Genomic DNA, 18,628 nt, shown 5'->3' with positions numbered 1-18,628 from the left:
ACTGGACGTGAAAGTGACAAATATACATTTAAGACAATGTAAGTGAACAAACTCATTTGAACAGAACACATGAATTGGCTCATAATAGAGTGAATAAAACCAATATAAATAATCAAATAGTGAGTAGTGAATATTAAATAACAATAATGATAAATGATTAAATCAGTGCTATTTAAAAACATGTCCATTTGTCAGCAATGATCACAGCTGATCGTGTTTTTAATCAATAAAATGTGTTTCTCCTCTGGTCTACACTGACACAGTGTATAGCAGCTAATTTAAAAGAACTTTCTTGGCCCACGGTTTTTGAATAAATAGTTTATAGTGGGAGGTTTTTAAGAGTGTGTGGAACAGATGCCACTGGATTAATTAATGATGTCAAATCAAAGTGTGTGAGTTGATGATTAAAGATTTTCTTTGGCCACAGAAGATCTTCAGAGTTTAAATTAGAACACGGGTTTGTGTTACATTCATTTCAATGGTCAGAGTTTGTTTACAGCAAAGTCCCTGAAGTTTATTATTAATTATGTGGAATTCATTCGAGACAACTATCAATTTTGATCGTTCCTCCTGTTTTGGTGGATGTGTTTGACTTTTTAACAATTTTGTCACAGGATGATGGAAATTTGTCCGAACAGATCGGCCGATGGTCGGGATCAACGGTTAGAAGTCGACGACGTGAAGGGAAACTTTTCATCAGAATTCACCTTCTTACCAAACTCGCAGGTAAACCTTTAACCATGTGTAACCATGTGTAACCATGTGTAACCATGTGTAACCATGTGTAACTATGTGTAACCATGTGTAACTATGTGTTATTAGTCGGCGATAGCTTGCTAAAACTAACCATTATATCCAGCCTCAGTTTTCTCCCAGCATGCACTGTGTCGGTCATACAGACATTGTTGTGTTCAGCATAAATTCATTAAATTCTTCTTTCGCTTCTTAACCTTGAATATAACGACCATTTGTCCCTTGCTGTTGTGCAGCAGTCCATGGTGGAGGAGCGAGAACACCTGCAGGTTTACCTGAGGATCAGACCCTTCACGTCAGCCGAGTGTAACAGCAGAGAGTCACAGGTGAGTGAGTGAGTAACAGCAGAGAGTCACAGGTGAGTGAGTGAGTAACAGCAGAGAGTCACAGTGTAACATCAGAGAGTCACAGTGTAACATCAGAGAGTCACAGGTGAGAGAGTAACATCAGAGAGTCAAAGTGTAACATCAGAGAATCACAGGTGAGTGAGTAACATCAGAGAGTCACAGGTGAGTGAGTAACAGCAGAGAGTCACAGTGTAACAGCAGAGAGTCACAGGTGAGAGAGTGAGTAACAGCAGAGAGTCACAGTGTAACATCAGAGAGTCACAGTGTAACATCAGAGAGTCACAGGTGAGAGAGTAACATCAGAGAGTCAAAGTGTAACATCAGAGAATCACAGGTGAGTGAGTAACATCAGAGAGTCACAGGTGAGTGAGTAACAGCAGAGAGTCACAGTGTAACATCAGAGAGTCACAGGTGAGAGAGTGAGTAACAGCAGAGAGTCACATTGTAACATCAGAGAGTCACAGGTGAGTGAGTAAAATCAGAGAGTCACTGTGTAACATCAGAGAGTCACAGTGGAACCACTCGCTCTCCCACACCAAAGTCCACAGAGAAACACAGAGGCTGCTGGTCCTCTGCTGCCTCGTGTGGTCACTTTGTGTCGCTGCGCTGAAATGTAGATTCTTCTAATGTCTTTATGTGTCTGTGTGTCCTGAGCAGGACTGTGTGTCCATAGAGTCAGAGGACACTGTTCTGCTGAAGCCTCCTGTTGTTTCTCTGTCATCAAGACTGAGTGTTGACAGATCACTGACACACACTGGACAACGCTTCACCTTCTCTCAGGTACACACTCTCTCACTAACAGTCTTAACAGTCTCACTCTCACTAACACTCTCACTAACACTCTCACCCTCTCACTCTCACCCTCTCACAGGTCTTTGGTCCACAGACGTCTCAGAAGGACCTGTTTGAAGGAACAGTGAAGGACTTGGTCAAAGACGTTCTCCATGGACAGAACTCTGTGGTTTTCACGTACGGTGTCACCAACGCAGGGAAGACCTTCACTTTCTTAGGTCAGTGTTTCAGTGCTGATTAAATAAAAGAATAAAGTTTTAGTGACTAAGCGTAACCCGAGTACTAATAATAGTTACTACTTATTGGCTTAAATATATATTTTTGGAAGATTCCTCCATGTGACGAATAATGACTGAAAGCTGCTACATCTATGCTAGCGCCCCCTACAGCTGTGATGTTTTTACGTTTATGACGATGAACCACACTGTGAGCCTGTGTTAATGTGCTGCTGCTGTGGTTCCAGGTCCAGACTCTGACCCTGGGATCCTGCCCAGGTCTCTGGACCTGATCTTTAACAGTATTGAGGATCATGTGTTGATGGAGACCAGCATCAAACCTCAGCGCTGCACAGACTTCACCAGACTGAGCACAGAGCAGCAGCTGGAGGAGGCCACGTTCAAGAGGAACCTCTTCAGACAACTCAAGGAGGTTTGTTCACACGGCGGCCATCTTTAACTGTCACTTTAAACCATCTGAGCCTTATACTGCCCCCTGGTGCTTTTCACCAGTATGGCAACAGCCAGAGTCCACTAGTCATGGATTATTGGAATGTGTCAACTAATCAGAACTAAAACTTGAACTAACTTTAACTAGCAGCAACTTTTCATTTTACCATGAGCTTGTTGAATAAAATGGAAGAAACTGAGATGTTCAGGACAGATGTTGTTAAGGACAGATGTTGTTGAGGACAGATGTTAAAGAGTTGTTAATGACAGTATCTGTGTTCAAACCTCCTTCCATCATGGATGTTGTCGTTGTGATGAACTCTCCTTTGTTCACGTTGATATGGATCAATAAAGTTTTCCTCTCTTTGTTTCTCAGAGTGAGCGGAACAACATCAGCCTCCTGAACTCCACCAATAAAACTCAGTTTGAAGGTGAGACCACGTTTATTATCTCCAGTTCACTGTAGTACAAATACTCTGTTGTATTATGGTGTGTATTTATATCTGCAGTTTTCACTCGTTCACTCACCTGTTCACCAGCAGAGTTCACAGTTTGTCCTTGTTGTTTTTCGTACGTCGTTGCGTTCGCTCACAGCGTCTTCGTCTTTTCGCAGGAGCGTCCATGTTGGGGACGAGCGTGGCAGCAGAGGACAAAATCAGCCTGGAGGTGGCGCCGCACACCAAGTTCTCCGTCTGGGTTTCCTTCTGCGAAATCTACAACGAGAACATCCACGACCTCTTGGAGGTTTTGCCCAGTGGCGCCCCCAGGAGGACGGTGCTGCGTTTGTCACAGGACGTCAAGGGCAACGCGTTTGTCAAAGGTTTGAATACAGAAAAATATTTATTTTGATTAAAAATACACAGTGAAATAGGGACTTAACGTTGTGATTAAAGAGGATTTTTTACTTTCATTATAAATTAATCAGTTTGAGTGTTTTTTTACTAATTAAGGTGTGTGTGTGTGTGTGTGTCTTTGTCTGTGTGTGTGTGTGTCTTTGTCTGTGTGTGTGTGTGTGTGTCTCTTTGTGTGTGTGTTCAGATCTGCGCTGGGTCCAGGTCTCCAGCTCTGAAGAAGCCTTCACAGTGATGAAGTTTGGTAAGAAGAACCAGAGCTTCTCCTCCACCAGACTCAACCAGGTCTCCAGCAGAAGGTGAGGACTCAGGCGTGGCCCACAGGGGGCGCTCTCAGCCACTCAGTGCTGGTCATCGTAGCACCGTTTGTTTCACGATTGACTGATTTAAATCTGTCTCTCTGTGCAGTCACAGTGTTTTCTCCGTCCGTGTGTTGAAGATGGAGGATGTAGGAACTCCACGTGTCCACACAGTCAGCGAGTGAGTGTCACTGTGTCTGTGACCTTCACGTCTGTGACCTTCATGTCTCTGACCTTCATGTCTGTGACCTTCATGTCTGTGACCTCCATCAGGCTGTGTCTCTGTGATCTGGCCGGTTCAGAACGTTGCGCCAAGACGCAGAACCGAGGCGAGCGACTGAAAGAAGCAGGAAACATCAACACGTCCATGCTCATCCTGGGGAAGTGTATCAGCGCTCTGCGACACAATCAACAGGCCAAGTGAGAGCAGTCATGTAGATTTGTTTAAGTGACACAAAGTGACCACACGGGGCAGCAGAGGACCAGCAGCTCCTGTGTCCCCGCGAGCTAAAATCACTGGTTTTCTCTGTGGGCTTTGGTGTGGGAGAGTGAGTGACTTTGGTGTGGGAGAGTGAGTGGTTCACAAACTTCAGTTTCTTGTTGGAAAAGTCTGTCTCACAGTGAAGATAAAGACATGATGATGTTCTTAAAGATATTGTAGACTTAAACTGACACAGATTCAGGAAAGTAAAACCTCAGGAAACTGAAGTTTGTAAACCACTCACTCTCCCACACCAAAGTCACTCACTCTCCCACACCAAAGTCCATAGAGTAAACCAGTGATTTTAACATCACAGCACACAGGAGTTCACAGGAGTTGTTGATCCACTGCTGCCTCACTAACTTACAATGACTGATTTTAGTGAATTCAGCTTTTAAAATATTTACTTTAGACTTAACTCAGTGACACAAAGTGACCACACGAGGCAGCAGAGGACCAGCAGCTCCTGTGTCCCTGTGAGCTAAAATCACTGGTTTTCTCTATGGACTTTGGTGTGTGAGAGTGAGTGGTTTACAAACGTTTCCTGTTAGAAAAGTCTGTCTAACAGTGAGATAAAGATTTAGATTTTATTAACTTACCTCAGACAAGCACACTTATCACACATTAAAGTGGTGAATGAATGAATGAAGCTGACTTCCTGCTCCCCCCCCCCCCCTCAGGCTTCTCCAGCACGTTCCCTTCAGAGAGAGTAAACTCACTCACTACCTGCAGAGTTTCTTCTGTGGTCGAGGTAAAGCCTGCATGATGGTCAACATTAACCAGTGTGCGTCCATGTACGACGAGACCCTCAACGTCCTCAAGTTCTCCGCTGTGGCACAGAAGGTCTGCATGTGTCCTCTTTGTCCTGATAAACTCACGACTGATCCACGTCACATCCAGGACCTGAACCAGAACTCTGTGCTTCCAGGTTGTGGTTCTGACCGCGAAGCCTCTTCCCATCAAACCCCTCAGGTCTGAGGTCGGTGCTCCTCGCAGCAGCAGGAGGAGCTCTTTGAACGGCTGGGAGAGCAGCCTGGAGGACGTTCAGGTGACCTCCTCCTCCTCCTCCTCACTTTAGCTATCGTTTGACTTTTAGCTGCTGTATTTTGGCTCACTATTACCTATATTTTATTTCACTTTTAGCTCTATTTTAGCTCACTATTAGCTGCTATATTTTAGCTCACTATTAGCTATATTTTAGCTCACTTTTAGCTTTATTTTAGCTCACTTTAAACTATCTTTTGACTCTTAGCTGCTGTATTTTAGCTCACGTTTAGCTATATCTTAGCTCACTATTAGCTATATTTTAGCTCACTTTTAACTATCTTTTGACTTTTAGCTGCTGTATTTTAGCTCACGTTTAGCTATATTTTGGCTCACTATTAGCTGCTATATTTTAGCTCACTTTTAACTATATTTAATCTTACTTTAGCTATCTTTTGACTTTTAGCTGCTGTATTTTAGCTCACTATTAGCTGCTATATTTTAGCTTACTATTAGCTATATTTTAGCTCAGTATTAGCTGCTGTATTTTAGTTCACTTTTAGCTATATTTTAGCTCACTATTAGCTGCTATATTTAAGTTCACTTTTAGTTATATTTTATCTTACTTTTGCTATATTTTGACTTTTAGCTGCTGTATTTTATCTCACTTTTAGCTATATTTTATCTCACTTTTGGCTATATTTTATCCCTATTTTAGCTCACTTTAAAAAAAATTTATCTCGCTATCTTCTGACTTTTAGCTGCTATGTTTCCGCTCAGTTATTGGTATATATCGACATCTAGCGGCTGTATTTCAGCTCACATTTATTCGTATTTTCGCTCATAATAACTGAGCCTTTGGTGTGTTTTTCAAATGTCTTTTTATAGGAGGACATGGACGATGAGGACGAGGACGGCCTGATGGAGACCACGGTGGATCCCAGTGCAAATGAAGAAGGCGACAAAGAAAACCAGGAGAAAATCCTCATCAGTAAAGTGACGCAGCAGGTCAGGCCCCGCCCCTTTATATTCCATTAATAATGTTTTATGTTGTGATGTGAAAGCAGGGAAGTTACAGGTGTTTAATTTCCTCTTATGTTTTGCTTCTTCCGTCTATTTTTCGGGTTATTTTACTGCCGTCCACCGTGTTGTTGTTGTGTTCTGCCTCTCAGAGGCAGGTGGCGCTGTTGAAGCAGCTCCAGCTGCAGCTGAAGAAGGAGCGAGCCGAGGGTTTGCTGATGGAGGCTCGAGTGAGGGAGGAAATCAGCAGAGAGTTCTCTGAACTTTTCTCCGACATGCAGAAGGACTACAAGTGAGACACTTTATCAACTCACTCATGTTTGTTTGACTTTCAAGCGTTAGCTCAAACTTTAGCCAACTGTCTTTTTACTTGTTATATTTTGGCTCACGTTAAGCTAAGTTCAAGCTCTACTGTTTTTGTGTTCAGTGAACGCCTTGCGAGGGAAAGGGAAATCTTGGAGGAGCGAGCAGAACGGAGGATGGAGATCTTCAAGAACCTCATCGACAACATGACCAAAGCAGGAAGCAGTCACGATGCAAAGGTAACGCACACCTTTGTTTTTCTAATGTTTCAGCCCAGTGATGAATATCTTTCATTGACTGGAGTTGTGCTGATTATTGACTCTCCTCTGAGATCATAATGATTGGTGATCTGCAGTGAGAGTAAACCGAGGTGGAGAGGATTCTGGTGAGTGTCTTCATTCTGATGATTGTTTCCTCCCACAGGACAAATCCCTGGACCCTGACTCCTCTGAACTGGCGGAAATAAAGATGGCTGCCGAGGCCGCCTGTAAATGTCTGCGCTCTGGTCGCGCAGCATCCTGGGGCAACAGAGGTGGCGCTGTGGAGGATCTGAAGAGGAAGATGTCGGAAACACCGGAGGAACAAACGTCTCGCAAACGCAGAGGTAAATGCACACGTGTTCATTAGCGCCCCCGTCTGTCAGAAAGGAGTAATGGTTTGTTCCAGTTTTAGTCGGAAATCTGGATTCCTGAGATATTCTCCTGTTTGAATTAGCTTTATTGTGTTATCTTGTAGGTGAAACCAGCAGAAATGAGGAGGAGGAGGAGAAAAGGATGTTCCTCCCTCAGGTCCAGAAGAAGCCTTCACAGATGTCTCTGGTCGAGGAGGAGAATCAAAGACATCAGCTGCAGGTAAAAGACCTTGAGAGGAACATGATGTTGTTTGATGTCGACTCTGTTTTCATGCGTCTTCTCCTGCCTTACCTACAGGAGGCGCTGTCAGCTCTGGAGAAGGAGAAGAAAGCCAGGGAAGATGTCCTTGCCGCTCTGGAGTTCCAGACTCTGGGCAAAGAGGAGGCGCTGGCGTCCGTTGAGGAGGAGAGGAAAGCAAAAGAGGAGGCACTGGTGACGATCAGTGAGCTGAGGAGAGACAAAGACGAGTCTGAAGACCAGAGAGAGAACGCTCGCTCTGTCCTGGAGAGGCAGATAAAGATCAGCAGACTGATGGAGGAGAGGTCAGGTCTTCACCAGGAGGTCAGAGAGCTGACCACCAAACTGGACCTCACTCAGCAGAAGGTGAGTCTGCTTCAGTTGTTTCTGAGATGATTTTTAACACGATATTTAAAGGGATAGTTCTGAATTTTGCACATCAGACCTATTTTCCAACGTGACGGAGACGTTTTCAAGAAATTTCATTCAGTTCTTCTCGTTGCCGAGTTCGCTGATGCTATGGCTAGCGCAAGTCAAAGGTACAAGTTAGCATGGCATTAGAAACACTCATACCGACTCCACAGTGCACCCGAGGCAAATCAATTGTAACGGCAGACTATCGATGTACATATCTGTGTTGATAGAATAATATTTGAAACAAAACTAACCTCGCATCGCATGAATCATCCATTTTTGAGGGACTACTTTCTCAGCAGCAGCGGAATCAGTCCGCCTCTGCCACAACCTAACAGGAAGTATGAATCCTTCAAATTGCAAGGTTGGTTTTATTTCAAACATTCTATCAACACAGATATGTACATCAATAGTCTGCTGTTACAATCGATTTGCCTTGGTATGAGTGTTTCTAATGCCATGCTAACTTGTACCTTTGACCTGCGCTAGCCATAGCACCAGCTAACTCTGCAACTAGAAGAACTGAACGAAATTTCTTGAAAACGTCTCCAGAGTTGGAAAATAGGTCTTATGTCCAAAATTCCAAACTATCCCTTTAAGATCATCATCATTTCCACAATTTTGAGATAATAATTAACAGATTCATTGATAATGAAAATTTGAATCTTCAGGTGACGAGTGAGGAGGAGCGAGCCTCGCAGGCGTCACTTCAGCTGCAGTCTGCTCGAGCACAACTGGACCAACTTTTGAAGGAAATCCAGGAGAATAATTCCCAGATCCTCTCCCTGAAACAGGAGCTTCAGGCCGTCACAGCTTTGTCCTCCAGCGATGAGTCAAAACACCAAGTGTCTGAGCTCCAGAGGAATCTGGCCGACGAGAAGCAGAAAAGCCAGAGCAGGCGTCTGCAGATGCTGGAGCGTGAGCTGGAACAGACTAAAGAACAGCTGGAGACCATCAACGACGAGAAGGAAGCGTCAAGTCTGCAACTCAACGAGCTGAGAACGAAGCTTCAGGAACGAGAGGAGATCATCTCCACACTGGAGAATCAAGAGCGAGAAGCTAAAGAACAAACTGAGCAGCTGAGAACAAAGCTTCAGGAACGAGAGGAGATCATCTCAACTCTGAAGAATCAAGAGCGAGAAGCTAAAGAACAAACAGAGCAGCTGAGAACAAAGCTTCAGGAACGAGAGGAGATCATCTCAACTCTGAAGAATCAAGAGCGAGAAGCTAAAGAACAAACTGAGCAGCTGAGAACAAAGTTTCAGGAAAGAGAGGAGATCATCTCCACGCTGGAGAATCAAGAGCGAGAAGCTAAAGAACAAACTGAGCAGCTGAGAACAAAGCTTCAGGAGCGAGAAGAGATCATCTCCACGCTGGAGAGTCAGGAGAAAGTTTCCACTGGAGAAGCAGATCAGCTGAGGTTGAAGCTGGAGGAACAGGTGGAGGAGCTGAAGAAGAAGCTGCAGGAACAACAGGTGGAGTCACAGAAGCTCCTTGATGAACTTAAACACGACCTGAAGAACCAGCAGGAAACTCTGGATGAAGTCGTCCCTGATCTGAGGCAGAAGCTCTGTGAAGAGGAGAAAACTGTGGAGCTGCTCAGAACTGAACTGGAAGAAGCTCGGCTCAAACGTTCCTCCAGCTCTGCTGCTGCTGAAGAAGAACTCAAGAGGTCCAACTCTGAACTCCAGACAGAGGTGGCTTCCCTGAGGTCAAAGGTCGCAGACATGGAGGAGGTGAAAGCATCAGAAGCTCACAGACGGACGGAGGAGAAAGCGTCTGCAGAACTGCAGAAGAAGCTGCAGGATATGGAGGCACAGCTGACGTCCCTGCAGAAGAGCCTGAAGGAGGCGCAGGAGCGCCGGGACGAGGAGGAGATCCAGGCGGTCCAGGAGGCTCGGCGGCGGGAGGCGGAGCGTCGAAGGGAGCTGCTGGCCGTGGCCCACGAGGCCATCGCTCAGAAAGACGAGGAGCTGGAGAAGAGAGCGGAGGAGATCAACAGGTAAGACGGCGATAGTTCAGGCGGCTCACGCTCGGTCCAAACCACTCTCTAAACACCGTCACACCAGAACATCGCGTCAGAAAATGTCATAAAAGGATTTTATGAGTCAAAATCTGTCAGTTTTACGCAGAACCAAAAACCTGAGAACTGTCCCTTTAGTTCAGTGTTTCATATCTTAGGTGTAGAGCTGAACTGTTTTGATCGTCGACAATCGGTTTGAAGCTGTTTTTCATGATTAAAACCAGATTTCTGATTGTTTTAGCTTCTTAAATGTGAATATTTTCTTTGTTTCTTTTGCTCCACAAAAACAAAGAAATCATTCAAACTCAATTGTTTTAGTTTGTGGACAAAACAAACTATGATGTTCATTCTCCTCCTGAGCAGCAGAGGAAACGACTGCATCGTTCAACCGTCGCCTTCTCTCACGTCTTTGTCTCGCCTCGTTTTTAAAACCTTTTTAATTTTTCCTCAGGCTGAAGGAAAACGCCAAACAGGACTCGGAGAAAGTGACGAGGCTCGGCGTGGAGCGTCAGAGGAACGAGGACGAGGCGTCGGACATGAGAGAGAAACTGGCCGACTACAAGAAGCAGATCCAGCAGGTCCAGAAGGAGGTAAAGGTGTTTTTAAAACAGACAGAAATATTAGACCAGTTCATGGATTAGTCTACGATATCTGAGATGACTCAAGTTCGTAAAGCACTCACTCTCCCACACCAAAGTCCACTGCTAAAAATCTGCAACTTTCTCTATGAGGTTTGGTGTGGGAGAGTGTAATCATGTTTTCACTGAGTGAGCCTCTGTGTCAGCAGCAGGGGGCGCTCACAGCACAGTCAGTACGCCTCTCGTCTTTTCTTTTCTATTTTGAGGATTTAAATGTGGTGAACGAGCGTTTGTTTTGTCTGAAGATCTCGGTCATGAGGGAAGACGAGAAGCTTCTGAGGCAGAAACTGGGCGACGCAGAGAAAACCAGGAAGCAGCTTCAGAGCGACGTGTCCAGCAGAGACAGAATCATTCAGCAGCTCAGAGCGGTGAGACGCTGCCTCTTCGCCTTCATCACTCTCTGTTTCATGAGGTTTTTATTCATCCGTGTCTTTGTGCTCGTCTTCAGGAACAATCGTCCGACAGCAGCAGGTCTGGAGGTCAGCAGGACCAGAACACCTGTAAAGGTGAGACACGCCGACCTCTGCAGCTTTGAAAGCTCGCAACACCTTAAACACCCCGGAGCGCTGTATCATCACGTACCGCAGAGATATATCCCAGATATTTTTAAACCACAGGCTCTTTTATTCATTAACCCTCAGCCTATAATGCAAGTACATAAGATGCTTGTGTCGTACGAGTGCAATGCACGTAGCAAGTATGTATTCCTATAGTGGGAGGTGAAGAAGATATTTCAGTTATGGTAATGCATGATAAGGAACGTAAACCCTAACATAATACAAACACTGTGCAACCTCATTAGGCACAACGCTAATGTTTTGTTTTGTGTAATGTCAGCCACGCCAGTCACAGACAGACAGACACAACAACTTGTTTTATAGATAGATAGATGGATCATTACACAAAATTCATTAAAATTATTCTTTACGAGGTTTGCAAAGATTTTCAACACATCTTTGTTCAGGGTGATGCCGACTATTATGATGGTAAATTTCAAGTCATTTCAAGTCATTTTGAGAAGAAACTCAGCTCACTGTCAAAGTGCATCAGGGCAAATGAATATTTTCATGATTTTTAAAAATTCATTAAAAATATTCCTTAAGAGATATGCAAATATTTTCAACAGATCCTTGTTCAGGGTGATGTCGACTATTATGATGGTGAATTTCAAGTCATTCCGAGATACTTTTTGTTTTTTTGAAGAAAGTCAGTTCACTGTCAAAGTGTATCAGGGCAAATGAATATTTTCATGATTTTCAAAAATTCATTAAAAATATTCCTTAAGAGCTTTGCAAATATTTTTAACAGATCCTTGTTCAGGGCGATGCCGACTATTATGATGGTGAATTTCAAGTAATTCCGAGATACTTTTTGTTTTTTTGAAGAAAGTCAGCTCACTGTCAAAGTGCATCAGGGCAAATGAATATTTTCATGATTTTTAAAAATTCATTAAAAATATTCCTTAAGAGATATGCAAATATTTTCAACAGATCCTTGTTCAGGGTGATGTCGACTATTATGATGGTGAATTTCAAGTCATTCCGAGATACTTTTTGTTTTTTTGAAGAAACTCAGCTCACTGTCAAAGTGCATCAGGGCAAATGAATATTTTCATGATTTTTAAAAATTCATATAAAATATTCCTTAAGAGATATGCAAATATTTTCAACAGATCCTTGTTCAGGGCGATGCCGACTATTATGATGGTGAATTTCAAGTCATTCCGAGATACTTTTTGTTTTTTTGAAGAAACTCAGCTCACTGTCAAAGTGCATCAGGGCAAATGAATATTTTCATGATTTTCAAAAATTCATTAAAAATATTCCTTAAGAGATATGCAAATATTTTTAACAGATCCTTGTTCAGGGCGATGCCGACTATTATGATGGTGAATTTCAAGTCATTCAGAGATACTTTTTGTTTTTTTGAAGAAAGTCAGCTCACTGTCAAAGTGCATCAGGGCAAATGAATATTTTCATGATTTTTAAAAATTCATATAAAATATTCCTTAAGAGCTTTGCAAATATTTTCAACAGATCCTTGTTCAGGGTGATGCCGACTATTATGATGGTGAATTTCAAGTCATTCCGAGATACTTTTTGTTTTCGAGAAGAAACTCAGCTCACTGTCAAAGTGCATCAGGGCAAATGAATATTTTCATGATTTTTAAAAATTCATTAAAAATATTCCTTAAGAGATATGCAACTATTTTCAACAGATCCTTGTTCAGGGTGATGTCGACTATTATGATGGTGAATTTCAAGTCATTCCGAGATACTTTTTGTTTTTTTGAAGAAAGTCAGCTCACTGTCAAAGTGCATCAGGGCAAATGAATATTTTCATGATTTTTAAAAATTCATTAAAAATATTCCTTAAGAGATATGCAAATATTTTCAACAGATTCTTGTTCAGGGCGATGCCGACTATTATGATGGTGAATTTCAAGTCATTCCAAGATACTTTTTGTTTTCGAGAAGAAACTCAGCTCACTGTCAAAGTGCATCAGGGCAAATGGATCATTTCAAGAAATTCAAAAATTCATTAAAATTATTCCTTAAGAGTTTTGCAAATATTTTCAACAGATCCTTGTTCAGGGCGATGCCGACTATTATGATGGTGAATTTCAAGTCATTCCGAGATACTTTTTGTTTTTTTGAAGAAAGTCAGCTCACTGTCAAAGTGCATCAGGGCAAATGAATATTTTCATGATTTTTAAAAATTCATATAAAATATTCCTTAAGAGATATGCAAATATTTTCAACAGATCCTTGTTCAGGGTGATGCCGACTATTATGATGGTGAATTTCAAGTCATTCCGAGATACTTTTTGTTTTCGAGAAGAAACTCAGCTCACTGTCAAAGTGCATCAGGGCAAATGAATATTTTCATGATTTTTAAAAATTCATTAAAAATATTCCTTAAGAGATATGCAAATATTTTCAACAGATTCTTGTTCAGGGCGATGCCGACTATTATGATGGTGAATTTCAAGTCATTCCAAGATACTTTTTGTTTTCGAGAAGAAACTCAGCTCACTGTCAAAGTGCATCAGGGCAAATGGATCATTTCAAGAAATTCAAAAATTCATTAAAATTATTCCTTAAGAGTTTTGCAAATATTTTCAACAGATCCTTGTTCAGGGCGATGCCGACTATTATGATGGTGAATTTCAAGTCATTCCGAGATACTTTTTGTTTTTTTGAAGAAAGTCAGCTCACTGTCAAAGTGCATCAGGGCAAATGAATATTTTCATGATTTTTAAAAATTCATATAAAATATTCCTTAAGAGATATGCAAATATTTTCAACAGATCCTTGTTCAGGGTGATGCCGACTATTATGATGGTGAATTTCAAGTCATTCCGAGATACTTTTTGTTTTCGAGAAGAAACTCAGCTCACTGTCAAAGTGCATCAGGGCAAATGAATATTTTCATGATTTTTAAAAATTCATTAAAAATATTCCTTAAGAGATATGCAAATATTTTCAACAGATCCTTGTTCAGGGTGATGTCGACTATTATGATGGTGAATTTCAAGTCATTCCGAGATACTTTTTATTTTTGAGAAGAAACTCAGCTCACTGTCAAAGTGCATCAGGGCAAATGAATATTTTCATGATTTTTAAAAATTCATTAAAAATATTCCTTAAGAGATATGCAAATATTTTCAACAGATCCTTGTTCAGGGTGATGTCGACTATTATGATGGTGAATTTCAAGTCATTCCGAGATACTTTTTGTTTTTTTGAAGAAAGTCAGTTCACTGTCAAAGTGCATCAGGGCAAATGAATATTTTCATGATTTTCAAAAATTCATTAAAAATATTCCTTAAGAGATATGCAAATATTTTCAACAGATCCTTGTTCAGGGTGATGTCGACTATTATGATGGTGAATTTCAAGTCATTCCGAGATACTTTTAAATTTTTAGAAGAAACTCAGCTCACTGTCAAAGTGCATCAGGGCAAATGAATATTTTCATGATTTTCAAAAATTCATTAAAAATATTCCTTAAGAGCTTTGCAAATATTTTTAACAGATCCTTGTTCAGGGCGATGCCGACTATTATGATGGTGAATTTCAAGTAATTCCGAGATACTTTTTATTTTTGAGAAGAAACTCAGCTCACTGTCAAAGTGCATCAGGGCAAATGAATATTTTCATGATTTTTAAAAATTCATTAAAAATATTCCTTAAGAGATATGCAACTATTTTCAACAGATCCTTGTTCAGGGTGATGTCGACTATTATGATGGTGAATTTCAAGTCATTCCGAGATACTTTTTGTTTTCGAGAAGAAACTCAGCTCACTGTCAAAGTGCATCAGGGCAAATGAATATTTTCATGATTTTTAAAAATTCATTAAAAATATTCCTTAAGAGATATGCAAATATTTTCAACAGATCCTTGTTCAGGGTGATGCCGACTATTATGATGGTGAATTTCAAGTAATTCCGAGATACTTTTTGTTTTTTTGAAGAAACTCAGCTCACTGTCAAAGTGCATCAGGGCAAATGGATCATTTCAAGAAATTCAAAAATTCATTAAAATTATTCCTTAAGAGTTTTGCAAATATTTTCAACAGATCCTTGTTCAGGGCGATGCCGACTATTATGATGGTGAATTTCAAGTCATTCCGAGATACTTTTTGTTTTTTTGAAGAAAGTCAGCTCACTGTCAAAGTGCATCAGGGCAAATGAATATTTTCATGATTTTTAAAAATTCATTAAAAATATTCCTTAAGAGATATGCAAATATTTTCAACAGATCCTTGTTCAGGGTGATGTCGACTATTATGATGGTGAATTTCAAGTCATTCCGAGATACTTTTTATTTTTGAGAAGAAACTCAGCTCACTGTCAAAGTGCATCAGGGCAAATGAATATTTTCATGATTTTTAAAAATTCATTAAAAATATTCCTTAAGAGATATGCAAATATTTTCAACAGATCCTTGTTCAGGGTGATGTCGACTATTATGATGGTGAATTTCAAGTCATTCCGAGATACTTTTTATTTTTGAGAAGAAACTCAGCTCACTGTCAAAGTGCATCAGGGCAAATGAATATTTTCATGATTTTTAAAAATTCATTAAAAATATTCCTTAAGAGATATGCAAATATTTTCAACAGATCCTTGTTCAGGGTGATGCCGACTATTATGATGGTGAATTTCAAGTCATTCCGAGATACTTTTTGTTTTTTTGAAGAAACTCAGCTCACTGTCAAAGTGCATCAGGGCAAATGAATATTTTCATGATTTTTAAAAATTCATTAAAAATATTCCTTAAGAGATATGCAAATATTTTCAACAGATCCTTGTTCAGGGTGATGTCGACTATTATGATGGTGAATTTCAAGTCATTCCGAGATACTTTTTGTTTTTTTGAAGAAAGTCAGTTCACTGTCAAAGTGTATCAGGGCAAATGAATATTTTCATGATTTTCAAAAATTCATTAAAAATATTCCTTAAGAGCTTTGCAAATATTTTTAACAGATCCTTGTTCAGGGCGATGCCGACTATTATGATGGTGAATTTCAAGTAATTCCGAGATACTTTTTGTTTTTTTGAAGAAAGTCAGCTCACTGTCAAAGTGCATCAGGGCAAATGAATATTTTCATGATTTTTAAAAATTCATTAAAAATATTCCTTAAGAGATATGCAAATATTTTCAACAGATCCTTGTTCAGGGTGATGTCGACTATTATGATGGTGAATTTCAAGTCATTCCGAGATACTTTTTGTTTTTTTGAAGAAACTCAGCTCACTGTCAAAGTGCATCAGGGCAAATGAATATTTTCATGATTTTTAAAAATTCATATAAAATATTCCTTAAGAGATATGCAAATATTTTCAACAGATCCTTGTTCAGGGCGATGCCGACTATTATGATGGTGAATTTCAAGTCATTCCGAGATACTTTTTGTTTTTTTGAAGAAACTCAGCTCACTGTCAAAGTGCATCAGGGCAAATGAATATTTTCATGATTTTCAAAAATTCATTAAAAATATTCCTTAAGAGATATGCAAATATTTTTAACAGATCCTTGTTCAGGGCGATGCCGACTATTATGATGGTGAATTTCAAGTCATTCAGAGATACTTTTTGTTTTTTTGAAGAAAGTCAGCTCACTGTCAAAGTGCATCAGGGCAAATGAATATTTTCATGATTTTTAAAAATTCATATAAAATATTCCTTAAGAGCTTTGCAAATATTTTCAACAGATCCTTGTTCAGGGTGATGCCGACTATTATGATGGTGAATTTCAAGTCATTCCGAGATACTTTTTGTTTTCGAGAAGAAACTCAGCTCACTGTCAAAGTGCATCAGGGCAAATGAATATTTTCATGATTTTTAAAAATTCATTAAAAATATTCCTTAAGAGATATGCAACTATTTTCAACAGATCCTTGTTCAGGGTGATGTCGACTATTATGATGGTGAATTTCAAGTCATTCCGAGATACTTTTTGTTTTTTTGAAGAAAGTCAGCTCACTGTCAAAGTGCATCAGGGCAAATGAATATTTTCATGATTTTTAAAAATTCATTAAAAATATTCCTTAAGAGATATGCAAATATTTTCAACAGATTCTTGTTCAGGGCGATGCCGACTATTATGATGGTGAATTTCAAGTCATTCCAAGATACTTTTTGTTTTCGAGAAGAAACTCAGCTCACTGTCAAAGTGCATCAGGGCAAATGGATCATTTCAAGAAATTCAAAAATTCATTAAAATTATTCCTTAAGAGTTTTGCAAATATTTTCAACAGATCCTTGTTCAGGGCGATGCCGACTATTATGATGGTGAATTTCAAGTCATTCCGAGATACTTTTTGTTTTTTTGAAGAAAGTCAGCTCACTGTCAAAGTGCATCAGGGCAAATGAATATTTTCATGATTTTTAAAAATTCATATAAAATATTCCTTAAGAGATATGCAAATATTTTCAACAGATCCTTGTTCAGGGTGATGCCGACTATTATGATGGTGAATTTCAAGTCATTCCGAGATACTTTTTGTTTTCGAGAAGAAACTCAGCTCACTGTCAAAGTGCATCAGGGCAAATGAATATTTTCATGATTTTTAAAAATTCATTAAAAATATTCCTTAAGAGATATGCAAATATTTTCAACAGATTCTTGTTCAGGGCGATGCCGACTATTATGATGGTGAATTTCAAGTCATTCCAAGATACTTTTTGTTTTCGAGAAGAAACTCAGCTCACTGTCAAAGTGCATCAGGGCAAATGGATCATTTCAAGAAATTCAAAAATTCATTAAAATTATTCCTTAAGAGTTTTGCAAATATTTTCAACAGATCCTTGTTCAGGGCGATGCCGACTATTATGATGGTGAATTTCAAGTCATTCCGAGATACTTTTTGTTTTTTTGAAGAAAGTCAGCTCACTGTCAAAGTGCATCAGGGCAAATGAATATTTTCATGATTTTTAAAAATTCATATAAAATATTCCTTAAGAGATATGCAAATATTTTCAACAGATCCTTGTTCAGGGTGATGCCGACTATTATGATGGTGAATTTCAAGTCATTCCGAGATACTTTTTGTTTTCGAGAAGAAACTCAGCTCACTGTCAAAGTGCATCAGGGCAAATGAATATTTTCATGATTTTTAAAAATTCATTAAAAATATTCCTTAAGAGATATGCAAATATTTTCAACAGATCCTTGTTCAGGGTGATGTCGACTATTATGATGGTGAATTTCAAGTCATTCCGAGATACTTTTTATTTTTGAGAAGAAACTCAGCTCACTGTCAAAGTGCATCAGGGCAAATGAATATTTTCATGATTTTTAAAAATTCATTAAAAATATTCCTTAAGAGATATGCAAATATTTTCAACAGATCCTTGTTCAGGGTGATGTCGACTATTATGATGGTGAATTTCAAGTCATTCCGAGATACTTTTTGTTTTTTTGAAGAAAGTCAGTTCACTGTCAAAGTGCATCAGGGCAAATGAATATTTTCATGATTTTCAAAAATTCATTAAAAATATTCCTTAAGAGATATGCAAATATTTTCAACAGATCCTTGTTCAGGGTGATGTCGACTATTATGATGGTGAATTTCAAGTCATTCCGAGATACTTTTAAATTTTTAGAAGAAACTCAGCTCACTGTCAAAGTGCATCAGGGCAAATGAATATTTTCATGATTTTCAAAAATTCATTAAAA

The 18,628-nt window shown here is 39.7% G+C and overlaps 1 protein-coding gene across 1 annotated transcript in view; it reads left to right on the top strand.

Annotated features, from left to right (window-relative positions):
* The first annotated feature begins 556 nt into the window (after positions 1-556).
* The window catches only part of LOC310933930 (kinesin-like protein KIF20B), a 29,141-nt gene continuing 11,069 nt past the window's right edge, over positions 557-18,628 (top strand). Inside the window, exons 1-22 of the mRNA XM_083897500.1 lie at positions 557-726; positions 990-1,079; positions 1,758-1,880; positions 1,972-2,110; positions 2,356-2,540; positions 2,934-2,988; positions 3,171-3,377; positions 3,596-3,707; positions 3,817-3,888; positions 3,981-4,127; positions 4,869-5,031; positions 5,117-5,236; positions 6,061-6,180; positions 6,345-6,484; positions 6,620-6,734; positions 6,919-7,099; positions 7,231-7,346; positions 7,425-7,730; positions 8,450-9,780; positions 10,253-10,391; positions 10,685-10,807; positions 10,888-10,945. Of these exons, the coding sequence (XP_083753626.1) occupies positions 616-726; positions 990-1,079; positions 1,758-1,880; positions 1,972-2,110; positions 2,356-2,540; positions 2,934-2,988; positions 3,171-3,377; positions 3,596-3,707; positions 3,817-3,888; positions 3,981-4,127; positions 4,869-5,031; positions 5,117-5,236; positions 6,061-6,180; positions 6,345-6,484; positions 6,620-6,734; positions 6,919-7,099; positions 7,231-7,346; positions 7,425-7,730; positions 8,450-9,780; positions 10,253-10,391; positions 10,685-10,807; positions 10,888-10,945 (4,153 nt within the window). The 5' untranslated portion in view covers positions 557-615. The remainder of the gene's footprint in view (positions 727-989; positions 1,080-1,757; positions 1,881-1,971; positions 2,111-2,355; positions 2,541-2,933; positions 2,989-3,170; positions 3,378-3,595; positions 3,708-3,816; positions 3,889-3,980; positions 4,128-4,868; positions 5,032-5,116; positions 5,237-6,060; positions 6,181-6,344; positions 6,485-6,619; positions 6,735-6,918; positions 7,100-7,230; positions 7,347-7,424; positions 7,731-8,449; positions 9,781-10,252; positions 10,392-10,684; positions 10,808-10,887; positions 10,946-18,628) is intronic.

Source organism: Microchirus variegatus, assembly GCF_963457635.1.
Source record: "Microchirus variegatus genome assembly, chromosome: 11".
Classification (NCBI taxonomy): Eukaryota; Metazoa; Chordata; class Actinopteri; order Pleuronectiformes; family Soleidae; genus Microchirus; species Microchirus variegatus.
This window is presented reverse-complemented; position numbering and strand designations above follow the sequence as displayed.